This window comes from Rhineura floridana, chromosome 9 (genome assembly GCF_030035675.1).
Source record: "Rhineura floridana isolate rRhiFlo1 chromosome 9, rRhiFlo1.hap2, whole genome shotgun sequence".
In the NCBI taxonomy this organism is placed as follows: domain Eukaryota; kingdom Metazoa; phylum Chordata; class Lepidosauria; order Squamata; family Rhineuridae; genus Rhineura; species Rhineura floridana.
In genome coordinates, this window is record NC_084488.1 from 124,960,431 (window position 1) to 124,973,321 (window position 12,891).

At 44.7% G+C, this 12,891-nt stretch overlaps 1 protein-coding gene across 1 annotated transcript in view; it reads left to right on the forward strand.

Annotated features, from left to right (window-relative positions):
- Positions 1 to 10,346: 10,346 nt before the first annotated feature.
- ZNF638 (zinc finger protein 638) overlaps positions 10,347 to 12,891 on the forward strand; it is a 94,770-nt gene continuing 92,225 nt past the window's right edge. Inside the window, exon 1 of the mRNA XM_061583667.1 lies at positions 10,347 to 10,951. Within this exon, the coding sequence (XP_061439651.1) occupies positions 10,869 to 10,951 (83 nt within the window). The 5' untranslated portion in view covers positions 10,347 to 10,868. The remainder of the gene's footprint in view (positions 10,952 to 12,891) is intronic.

The following is a 12,891-nucleotide window of genomic DNA, read 5'->3' on the forward strand; positions in this document are numbered from 1 at the left end:
GCGGGACGGAAAAGCCCCTCCCTCTGCTCATAGCGGCGGCCCAGGAAAAGATTTCCGAGGGGTGTGTGTGTCTCCCCTACATCTTTGAAAAGCGAAATAAGTGCGTATTTCACTCTAAAACTGCCACCCTAAACATGTTTTTCCCTGAAATAAGTCATATAGATTAATTCAGATGGGTTTTTTAAAATGTGTAGCATTTTTTTACCCTATTCAAATTACAGTTTTGAAAAAGGCTTTCAGACAAGATAAGGGCTGCCCACCTGTCAATCATATGGCACCATTATGAATATTAATACCTGCACTGTCGTTTCTTATGGTGCATGGATCTTATAAGTGTTCTGTTGGTCCTGGTCCTGGGGACTGGCTCCTTTCCATGTCCTACAGTGCAGAATTTCATGATGGTCTGTGATTTCAGGGCCCAGTGAAGAGAATGCTAGTTGAGGCTTTGGGATGCCTGCTATGCAAGCATGACCCTTGTGCTTTAGGTCAGTGTTTCTCCACTTTTTAACCCATGCCCCTTTTTTGCGAACATAAAAATGCCACACACTCCTTTTAAACCTGGCTCCCCTCATTATTTTATCTGAATTTTCAAAAGGATTGAAAGAGTGTGAGTTTTAATTATAAATACAATTTTGGACTGCTTAATTAAAAAAAAAAATACTAAAATTTTTTTTTTAATCAAATTTTTGAAAAATCCACATGGAAATTTCAAGGACTCAGCTTCAATCATTATTAACCTGAGCATTGATGCTGCACGCTTGTCATAAGCTTTTGGATTCTGGGCACAGTGGCAGCTAGAGGACATCTTTGGTCACTTTCAGTATCAAGTACGTTGTGCTGCTTTGTTTTAGTTGCCATAAGAGCAGAAAAATCAGCTTCGCAAAGGTATGTGGATGAAAATGGAATAATGAAGTGCAGAGCCTGCTCTCCTGTTTTGGGATATGTGGGGAGATATTTCAGCCAGAACTTTTCCAAAGTGAATTGTCTGAAATCTTCTTTGGCAGTTGAATCAAATTTGAGCTCCAAAAAGTTCTTGGAGATGCTCTGGCGAGGACTGAACATCTGTCGTAAAGGAATTCCTCACACGCTTCCAAGATAATGCTTGTGAGATAATGCCAAACTACTGCACACCCATAAGGATGTGCAGATCACATAATGTGCTGCATATTATCTTATCTTCCACACATAACATTTCCTACTTTTATATTTTAATATTGTTAATTTTGTACTTACATTATACATATTTTTTGGAAATACTAATGTCTGCTCCCCCCCTCAAGATCTTCATATGTGCCCTTCACCCCCAGTTGAGAAATACTGATTTAGTTGTTTTCATTGCTGTGGGTGAATCTTTCATGTTCAAATGCCGATTGTATGCTTATTGACCCAGCTTGATGGAGAAGCAAGCAATTCTGGTCAAGGGAATGAAAGTAGTGAAGATCAGGGTTTTGTCAGAGCATGTGTTGTTTATGTTATCGTTTGAGGTTTTGCTGGACCGTAAGTTACAAATGTTCAAGTGTATTAACTGAATAAACAAAATGCTTGTGAGAAATGATAATCTCCCAGTGTTCTTCAGCAAATCTCAATTCTGGATATTTTGCTAAAGGTCAGGGATGATGGGAGTTGGAGTCCAACACCATCTGGAGAGCCCCCATATGTTGAGCGACTTGCGTCGTCCACTGCTTTGAGCTCCTCTTCCTCGCTAGGTTATCTGTCGGACAAGCTGGGTCATTTTGTCTCTTGTCAACAGCCATATTTGGGTGTTAAATTCCTCTGTGTGATTATAATCATGTGAGGGAGAGAAGGGTGTGCTAGCCTCACCTCCTCCACTGAGTCCTCTTGTGGTAGGCTTTACACTGCAGACCATATTGGAAAGACTATTGGAGGTGGTCTCACTCTATATGTGAAAGGGGGCAAGCTGGAAACTCCAAAAGAGGCAAACTGAGAGCAGTGACCATAGTGCTATTAAATTAATGAAAGGAAAATGTAATGTTTTATTTATTGTAATGTTTTATTTCTAGGCCGCCTTTCGGCCAAATAGGCCCCCAAGGCGGCTTACACACACAAAAAATACAAATACAAAATACAAATAAAAACAATACAATTTACAAAAAAAAAAAATCAAACTAACGAAGTCCTAACATCTCTAAAAAAAACAGGAGCAGCAAACCAAAAGCATTAATCTTCCTGGTAAAGGGCAGTCCCCAGAAAAATGTCACTAAGAGCAGGGGTGGGGGACAAAGCAGGTGGAAAAGCATGCCCCTTGATGGTCCCAGCACAATCTCACCCCTGCAGCAGCTCCTCCGGATAAGGTCCAGGCAGAGGGGACTGGTAAAAAGAAACTTGAAAGGCAAAGCTGTTTAAAAACACAATATTAAAAACTGGAGTGTATACCACAGATCAGGAAAGGTATCACCAGGACCAAGAAGATGCCAGCGTGGTTAACTGACTGCTTAGTTAGGATAGTTAGGAAAAGTAATGAGTCAGAATAGACAGGTATATGAAGTGCACCGCTTTGGATGTAACCATAACTTTAATAAAAAGAAAAAGACATCACCTTGCCTCAGTCTGAATCCTTTGACTCTGGGCAGGACACTGGAACCAGTAGCCGCTCCGGCCTAGGGGAATCAGCTCCCATCAGCCCTCATCCATCCATTTATTACCTTTATTTATGGGCAGAAATGTTGATTTAAAAGCAAAACCTTTAATTTCGATGTTGTTAATGGCAGTATGCCAAATAGTAGTGCTGAGGTGGAAAATGCTGGAAGGATTAGACTTAGCTGTGTGGTATGGAAATATATGGAATATAGCAGTGTTAGATAAAATTACACGTGATCTTTGGTACCTGCAAGGTAGGGTAAAAGCACAGGCTTTTGATGCCATCTGGTGGAAATTCATGATGTACATAATAAGTGGACAGCTATTAGTTGTTGCCAGAATCACTTGGTTTTCATAATGTATTTAAGGTAATAACTTGTACCTTTGTAAGCTATACTTGCTGTCTATGTTACTTTGATCGTAACATAGATAATAATTAAAATAAAATTTCTTTTAAAAATAAAGTAAAATAAAAGCTGTTGAATAGGCCAAGAGAGCCAAAGAGATAAAGGGGCTTTGCACTGAGGGGTCTCTAGGGACAATATTTGGCATAGACCTAGGCCTAAGGGAGAGTCTCCTTAGGCCCCTGCTTTCTATCCTATATATTTCATTTAGTGAAGGAAGCAGTTAAAGAGAAGGCACATGCTTTGCATGGAAAAGATCTCAGGTTCAATACTTAATCTTACTATTTAACTTTGCTGCAAGTGGGTTAGGGTAGGCTCAACCCTCTCCTACAGTTACTTCCATAGTAGAGGGGTCGTGGTAGCACCAAAGAAGGGAGCCAGAGGCAAAAAAGGCAACGCTCAGAAGCAGCCCAAAAAGCACGCTGCACCTCAGGATTCCTCTTCAGAGAATGCGGAAGGCCCAGACATTAGGGCCACCCTGGCAAGGCTGGAGGCTGTGGAGCAGGCAGCGGGTAAGAAGCCTTCAAAACAGATAAAACACTTACTAAACACACTTGGTTTGATATTGCAGTGTGCAGAGATACACTGGAGACTTTAACTGGGAGCATGGATTCTCCTGCTGTAGGGGTGGTCACCCTGCTGGATGCAGGACTGAAGTAGCAGAATGATCCAGGGGCGACACCTGCAGGTGGGAGTGTGGCATTTGCACAACCATGGGATTGTGCTGAGTTCCAGGCACCTGGTTAAAACCATTTTATTTCAGGAGGCCTTTGCATCACGGATGCATCTCTGATATTTTAAATTTTCTGATGATCTGTTCAGACTCTGCAGGAGCTTGTGGTTTGAGGCTTGGTTTTAGGGGAAAGTGATGTGGCGAGAGGTGCCGATGAGTGGCACCAGAAGGGGTTGTCAAGAGTGCTCACATTTTTAGAATTCTTCCCTGTTGTAGCGGCAGGAAATTTGGGGCCACAGAACTTAGCCAACAGGGTAGTTCATTTCTGGTGTGATAACCAGGCCACAGTGCAGGTAATCAGTTCTTTTACATCTAAGAATATTAAGGTCATGACCTTAGTGAGAGATTTCAGGGCCCAGTGTCTTCGCTTCAACATCCTGCTTCTGGAGCGCCACGGCCCAGGTTTGGATAACATCACCATCAATGCTTTATTATGTTACGTTTTATTTCTAGACCGCCTTTTGGCCAAATAGGCCCCCAAGGCTGCTGACACACAAATAAAAATACAAAATACAAATAAAAACAATGCAATTTACCAAAAAAAACCCCAAACTAACAAAATCCTAACATTTCTAAAAAACAAGAACAGCAAACTAAAAGCATTCATCTTCCTGGTAGAGGGCAGTCCCCAGAAAAATGTCACTAAGAGGAGGGGTGGAGGGCAAACAGGGCTGTGGAGTCGGAGTCGGAAGCAATTTTGGGTGGAGTTGGAGTCGGAAGAAATGTACAAACTCAGACTTCAAAATAAATTTTGATTGACAAATTTTTTAAAATATAAATTCAAAATGTCAAAGAAGCTCCCCATGAAGTCAGCTGTAGTTGAGCATTTCACCATAACTCAAGATGGAAAACATTTTGTGTGTCAGTGTATGACACAGGACCCAGATGAAGACAAATGCTGTGATGCCAAGATCAGCGCATATTCAGGCAGCGATAAAAATGCTCCTATGAGAGCTTCCAATTTAAAAAGACATTTACAGCCCTTTCCAGGGCTGTGGAGTCGGAAGCAATTTTGGGTGGAGTCGGAGTCGGACAGTAGAAAAATAGAGGAGTCGGAGCCAAAGGTTTGGCGTACCGACTCCACAGCCCTGGGGACAAAGCAGGTGGAAGAGCTTGCCCCTTGATGGTCCCAGCACAATCTCACCCCTGCAGCAGCTCCTCCGGATAAGGTCCAGGCAGAGGGGTGGGGCAAGGCAGGTGGAAAAGCTTGCTCCTTGATGGTCTCAGCACAGTCTCACCTCTGTGCAATCAGGTGGGCATGTTCCAAGAGCTAGCCTATTGGGCCCGGGAACAGCATCCGGAACCAATGGCAGTAGTGCTTTGGGAGCTTGGAGAACTGCAATGGAGAGTCATAGAGTTATCTATTTCCCCTAGTACTTAGGCCTCATATGACAGGGCAGGTAGGGAGCTCTCTGTGTTCAGATCAGGGAAGGGTGGCAGCAGGTATGGCTTATAACTGTTGAGTAACTTAAGGAGTATTGCGCGTGCATGAGGGTGAAAGGATTGTCAGAATATTAAGAGGCAAGGTTTCTGGCTTTTCTTTTCTAGCTAAGGCAAAAGGGGTTGCCAATGTTTTAGCTGACTTTAGGATTAGGAAAACGATGGAAGGGTTTCAGAGGAAGCGCCCCTCCCAGCCAGATAAGACGGAATCCATATTATCCGGTTTACTGAGGAGGGTGAAGCAGCAGCACTGGGAGGCACTTTGCTTTTCCCCATATGAGGCTGTATTATTTCATGCAGCCCTGGCAGCATTTTTTGGGCAGCGTTTAGAATAGGGGAGTTGGTAGCTAAGCCAAACTTGGACCCCTCTCAGCGTGCCCTGCAATTATTTTCAGGGTCTGCTGTTCTTAGAGGGTGGGGTTCAACTGTGGCTATGATGGTCAAAGGAGGAAGGACTCAGTGGTAATGTTAAGCCCATCCTCAGAAGCTGATAAATGCCCAGGGACTGTTTTAAGGGAGTATGCAGAGCACAAGAGCAACTCTCCAGTGAATGTGTTTTATCATGCAGATGGGCAGCCTCTTCCTAAGTTCCATTCTAAATAGCGACTAACAGAGCACAACATGGAGTGTGTTCAAGGGACTTTGGGACCAATTCATTTTGGGCTGGCGCAGCCTCAACAGCAGAACGCTTGGGAATGCCTGTTAGGCCTCTGAAAAGGCTGGGGGAAAAGAAAAGAAAACTGGCCTGGAGTTACATTTTACTGATCTTGTTTTTTGTTGACAGGTGGCTGGGATGGAGGTGAACGCATCCGAGTCCTCAACGCAGGCCATAGTATGTTTTGGGGGGGCAGTCGTAGAGCGATGCGTTCCAGTCTGGGAGTTCAGTTGGGTCTCAGCCACATGGCTGTCATTCAGCGACCAGGCAAAAGGGATTTGATGTGGGATGGGCTGCTGCCCACCATCTTCCAGGAGAATGGGGTCAGGGAGAAGCCACACATTTTAGTTTTACACGTGGGCAGCAATGACCTTGGGCTGCTGAAAAGTAACGCCTTGCTTTTACAAGCTGTAGCAGAGTTTGAGTTGATTAGGCACAGCTGGCCAGGGGTTGTTATCCTGTGGACTAACATCTTGCCCAGGAGAGTTTGGAGAGGAGAAGGTGATCCTAGGGCTTTAGCCAGGGCTGGCAAAAAAGTGAATAGGGAATTGAGAATAGCATTGTTGGAAAGGGGGGATGGAATGATAAACCACCCAGAGATTAAGCACAGTAAGGAAGAACTTTACAGAGAGGATGGGGTTCATCTTTCTGATGTTGGGAATGACCTTTTCCTCTCCGACCTGAAGAGGGGAGTGAGAGCTGCAATTTGGAGGGGGGGGTAGGAATAAGTTGAAACTTGTCCTCCTGTGGCAGGCAGGTGTGTGTGGGAAAGGGAAGAGATTGATGCAAATGGTGAGTGCCCTGAGGCATTTCCCAAATGAATAGTCATTCTGGAGACTTTTATGACCCATGGGGCAGGGTATAACTTGTGTCATTCACTTGAAGTTGTGAGGCTCTGAGAAGGTGTGAGTCAGGAAGACCTCCCTCCTCACCTGAAGAGGTGTGTGGCAGGAGGAAAGAGGTGGAATCAAAGTCCTTTCCTCTCTGCAGGGTAGGCTTGCCCAATCATGACAGGCTTAGAAACCTAATAAGATAATTTTTCTATTTCCCTTGTATGGTCTCCTTTCCCCCCCATGCAGTTTTTAAGTTCTTAAGTTACAATTAATAAAGTGGCCCTAATTAAATCCCATACTCCATGCCCTCCCTTCTTATTTCCAGTCTCCTAATGCAAAAGATGAGGAAGAGGAGACATGATAGAAGTGTATGCAGTTATGCATGGCATGGAGAAAGTGGATAGAGAGAAGTGTTTCTCTCTCTCTTGTAACACCAGAACTCATGGACGCCCAGTGAAGCTGAATGCTAGAAGATTCAAGAGAGGCAAAAGGAAGTATTTCGTCACTCAGCGCATTGTTCAGCTCTGGACTTACAAGGTACCTCACCAAAGACTTCTGAGGAAGCTTAGCAGTCATGGTATAAGAGGAGAGGTCCTCTTGTGGATAAGGAATTGGTTAAGAAGCAGAAAGCAGAGAGTAGGAATAAACGGACAGTTCTCCCAATGGAGGGCTGTAGAAAGTGGAGTCCCTCAGGGATCGGTATTGGGACCTGTACTTTTCAACTTGTTCATTAATGACCTAGAATTAGGAGTGAGCAGTGAAGTGGCCAAGTTTGCTGACGACACTAAATTGTTCAGGGTTGTTAAAACAAAAAGGGATTGCGAAGAGCTCCAAAAAGATCTCTCCAAACTGAGTGAATGGGCGGAAAAATGGCAAATGCAATTCAATATAAACAAGTGTAAAATTAGGCATATTGGAGCAAAAAATCTTAATTTCACATATACGCTCATGGGGTCTGAACTGGCGGTGACCGACCAGGAGAGAGACCTCGGGGTTGTAGTGGACAGCACGATGAAAATGTCGACCCAGTGTGCGGCAGCTGTGAAAAAGGCAAATTCCATGCTAGCGATAATTAGGAAAGGTATTGAAAATAAAACACCCGATATCATAATGCCGTTGTATAAATCAATGGTGCGGCCGCATTTGGAATACTGTGTACAGTTCTGGTCGCCTCATCTCAAAAAGGATATTATAGAGTTGGAAAAGGTTCAGAAGAGGGCAACCAGAATGATCAAGGGGATGGAGCGACTCCCTTACGAGGAAAGGTTGCAGCATTTGGGGCTTTTTAGTTTAGAGAAAAGGCGGGTCAGAGGAGACATGATAGAAGTGTATAAAATTATGCATGGCATTGAGAAAGTGGATAGAGAAAAGTTCTTCTCCCTCTCTCATAATACTAGAACTCGTGGACATTCAAAGAAGCTGAATGTTGGAAGATTCAGGACAGACAAAAGGAAGTACTTCTTTACTCGGCGCATAGTTAAACTATGGAATTTGCTCCCACAAGATGCAGTAATGGCCACCAGCTTGGACGGCTTTAAAAGAAGATTAGACAAATTCATGGAGGACAGGGCTATCAATGGCTACTAGCCGTGATGGCTGTGCTCTGCCACCCTAGTCAGAGGCAGCATGCTTCTGAAAACCAGTTGCCGGAAGCCTCAGGAGGGGAGAGTGTTCTTGCACTTGGCTCCTGCTTGCGGGCTTCCCCCAGGCACCTGGTTGGCCACTGTGAGAACAGGATGCTGAACTAGATGGGCCACTGGCCTGATCCAGCAGGCTCTTCTTAGGTTCTTATGACTTCACTCCCACAAGAGCCAGTGATGGGCCACCAGCTTGGGATGGACCTTCTAGGGGTGACTCAGTGTCCACTCTCCTCAATCCCAAATCTGGATGACCCCTCCCTGGCCCAGGGCAGCTGCCAGCACTATTCCTGGTTTAATACAGTACACACATCACAGTTGTACCAAGAAAGGCCTAGCTGAGTGTTCCCCGCCTCCAAAGCCTAGAAAAGGCAAGTGTGGGCGGCCCCAATGGCATTCTGGCCCCTCCTCCCCCCAAGCCAAACAGGTCTGGGAGGGCAGCCTAAGGAAAATTCACCACATGATAGCTTTGAGCACTCACCAAGAAACCAGCCTTCATCCTGCCATACTTAACCTGGGCTAATGGTGCCACGAGGAAGACTTGCTGAAAAGCGTTCACCCAAAGCTGCATTAATCAAGCATAGGAATTAGATAGTTGCAGATCTTAGAACTGTTAATATAGTCGTGGCCCTCATTTAAACCAAGAACTTGTGCCTCCTCTTTTTTGTCTTATGTCTGCAATCTTGGTCCCTTCCTCCTCCCCATATAGCGGCTGGATGGGGGTGGGCAGGTTTTTGCCCTCTGCTTATGTCTTTAAAAGGCAATAAAGTTCAAGGTGGTGGTCCTTGCTACCTTCTCAAAAAAGCCCCTGCAGCTCTGACTTAAATGCAGTTAAAAGGGGAGGGGTCTTCTCACCAGGCTACCTGACTTGCAGCTAGCTCTTTTCTCTCCTCCAGAAAAGACTAAAAAAGGAAGTGCAGTGATGGTGAGTCTTCTTCCCCTGCCTCCTGGAAGTTGCAGCTGATGGTGCTGATCTTATTGGCTGGGGCTGATGGGAGATGTAGTCCAGAACATCTGGAAGACCCCCTCCCCCGATTGCCAAGGTCTGCGGTACATAGTGTGAAACAATTTCACGCTTTCACAAACTTATTCATTGCCATTCTGCTGTGGAGAAGCAAGAACGGCACGAAAGCAATAGCCCTGTCCTGCTGTTGCACCCTAACAGCCAGTACTTCTTTAGTGACTCAAGAGTTTGTTTGCGTAAGGAGAGAGTGGGAAAAAGCACCCCTTGTTGAATCACCCAGTGCTGAATTTGTTCTGTTTGCCATTTTGCACTGCCTTGAGCTGCTGAAAGGCAGCTAATAAAGGATTTAAATACATGCATACAGTTCTAGAAAAAGTCCTCAAATGCAAAGATGTATCACTGAACACCAAAGTCAGGATCATTCAGACCATGGTATTCCCGATCTCTATATATGGATGTGAAAGTTGGACAGTGAAAAAAGCAGATAAGAGAAAAATCAACTCATTTGAAATGTGGTCTTGGAGGAGAGCTTTGTGCATACCATGGACTGCGAAACAGACAAATAATTGGGTGTTAGAACAAATTAAACCAGAACTGTCACTAGAAGCTAAAATGATGAAACTGAGGTTATCATACTTTGGACACATCATGAGAAGACCTGATTCACTAGAAAAGACAATAATGTTGGGAAAAACAGAAGGGAGTAGAAAAAGAGGAAGGCCAAACAAGAGATGGATTGATTCCATACAGGAAGCCACAGACCTGAACTTACAAGATCTGAACAGGGTGGTTCATGACAGATGCTATTGGAGGTCACTGATTCATAGGGTCGCCATAAGTCATAATCGACTTGAAGGCACATAACAACAGCAACAACAATGCAGTTCGTATTCAGGTTAGATAAGTCGACTGAGGTCCTGACCTTGCCTCTTGGATGTGACTGATGCAGGCGTTAAGAAAACAAACCTGACACTGTGTGCTGTCCCCATTCCTGGCCTCGTGTCCAGCCAGCCACTTGAGTGACAGGCAGCTGTGCTTTTGGACTGCGCATTCCAGGGAGGGCTGAGACCCTCTCAGCACAGGGGCACAGTGGAGTGGAGTACAGCGAGTCTCTTGTCCAAAAGTGGCTGAGCTGTCACTTTTTTCCCCTTGCCTGTGTCCTTCCTGCCATGAAGAGAACACAGGAGGCTTTTCCCCGGAGGACAATTCCAGCCACTGGGATACAGAGGAGAAGGATGCGAGATAGTGAGGCGCAGGCAAGGTCGACGGGAGACTAGGACCTTCAGTGAGATGTGGAGGAGAAGGATCTGGTGTTCCCAGTGCCCTTGTTGAAGGACAGTCTTTCACGCCCTCTCTGTTTCCCTACACACCCAACATCTTGGAAGGAGGAGGCTGTTCTCAGCACAAGCCGCTTTTTGTTTGGGGATTCTGTCTCCCATCAGTGGAGGAGCAGAAGAGGCCCCTGTGGATGGAAGGATAAGTTTGGATTGAATTCCCTTGAGCAAATATCTCATGCTAGGCCTGCACACTGTTTGGACTCCCAAGAAGCTCTGGGGAGAAAGATTCCTACTGCACAGGTTCCAACCCGTCTCTCTGATGGGAAAATGCAAGACAGAAAGAAAAGAACAGGCTCCAAGAGTGATGGGGGCACATTCTGTGCTCAGCTGCCTCTCGATCCACTAAGACGGTAAGTCAGTACTGTACCAAGAGGGTCTAGTCTGGAGGAGGGGGCCTGAAATGTTAACTTTCACAGTTAATAGCCCAGAGATAACCTTTCTGTTTGTTGGCTGTCAAATGTGCCCTGTTCGTTGTCAGGCTTGGAAAGGATTTCGATGGTCATCACATTCAAGCTCATATTTGTTTGTTGTTATGTCCCTTCAAGTCGATTATGACTTATGGCGACCCTATGAATCAGCAACTTCCAATAGCATCTGTCATGAACCACCCTGTTCATGTCTTGTAAGTTCAGGTCTGTGGCTTCCTGTATGGAATCAATCCATCTCTTGTTTGGTCTTCCTCTTTTTGTACCCTCTTCTGTTTTTCCCAGCATTATTGTCTTTTCTAGTGAATCATGTCTTCTCGTTATGTGTCCAAACTAGGATAACCTCAGTTTCATCGTTTTAGCGTCTAATGATAGTTCTGGTTTTATTTGTTCTAACACCCAATTATTTGTCTTTTTCACAGCCCATGATATGTGTAAAGCTCTCCTCCAACACCACATTTCAAATGAGTTGATTTTTCTCTTATCTGCTTTTTTCACTGTCCAACTTTCACATCCATACATAGTCAAGCTCATATACCCAGGCGAAAATGCCTGGATGTTAGTTTGACTTCTCTTAAATTCCAGGGACAGAGACCCTGCATATTACTCAGACTCTCTGATCCATTGTTTAATCATGCTTTCGTGAAAGAACTGGCTTTTTAAAATATATTTACAGGTAAATGCTTTCAAGCTGGCAGAGGTTGTTCAGGAGAAAAAAAGAGACCATACCAGTGTTGTGGTCCCTCCTGAATGCTATGGCACAGGAGGGATTTGGGCAAACTTCAGTTGATGCGGAGACGAGTGAAAAAGGTCAAGGGACTCCAAGTGATGTTGGATTCCAGCCTCCTTTGGTCCTAGCCAGCATGGCCAATGGCCAAGGCAGATGGAAGTTGTAATCGAAGAACATCTCGGGGGCTGAAGGTGGGGGTGGGGGGGACCACCCTCTATAAAGAAGAACTGAGGAACCTGAGTAAATTAAGACAAATTTGACAATGGGTTTCAGTTTTTTAAAATAAAGTTGGAAAGAAGCAATTATTTTAAACTACCAGGAGGTAGATTTAGATGTGACGAATACTTGAAGTGCAAAACCCTTTCCAGATACGCATGCATGCACATACACTCACACACATTTGGTTATATATAAGCATTTCAGGAAAACTGGAAAAGGTGACTAGGGTATCTGTAATATCCAGGTAAAAATTGGCCAATGACTGCGTAATGAAAGAGATGATTGATTGCTTTTATCAGTTCAGTGTAACAGAACAAGCTGTTAATGTAGAGAGGTGGTGGAGTATCTTTTCTCTGAAGTTTTCAAAAAGAGAATGGGCAGGTACTGTCGGGTATCATCTGCTGGAGCCCATCTAGTTCTTTCCAATCTAGAACTCCTTATGAGCCTCTGCAAAAGAGTTGGCCTCCCTATTCACTCTTACAGGATATGCAGTAATGCATGTGCCTCCCTTTGCACCCAGTGTTGCGCTCTCTATTGTAGCTCAGTGGCAGAGCTACAAAAACGCTGTGAAAGGCCTGCTCTCCTGTGCTTGAGCCCCTGGAAAACTTTCACCACTGTTGAGTAGGTAGCACTAGGCATGGTGAACAATGGTCTGATTTGGTATGCACCTAAGTACATTTATTATATGAAGTGAATTAAGATACTGGATTGAGACATACAACATACTCTAATTCTGTATGGCTGAAATGTCAGTAGAAGTTTGTTGCAGCACTGAAGAGAATGCACCTTTGTCTCACTGGCTCCTGATGCACTGCTCCGTGATTTGTGGTGATAGACAGTAGCGTAGGTGGATATGGTTTTCTCTTGCTTTGGCTGAAGTAGAAAGGTCAGGTGCCCCCCGTCCAAAGAATGACTG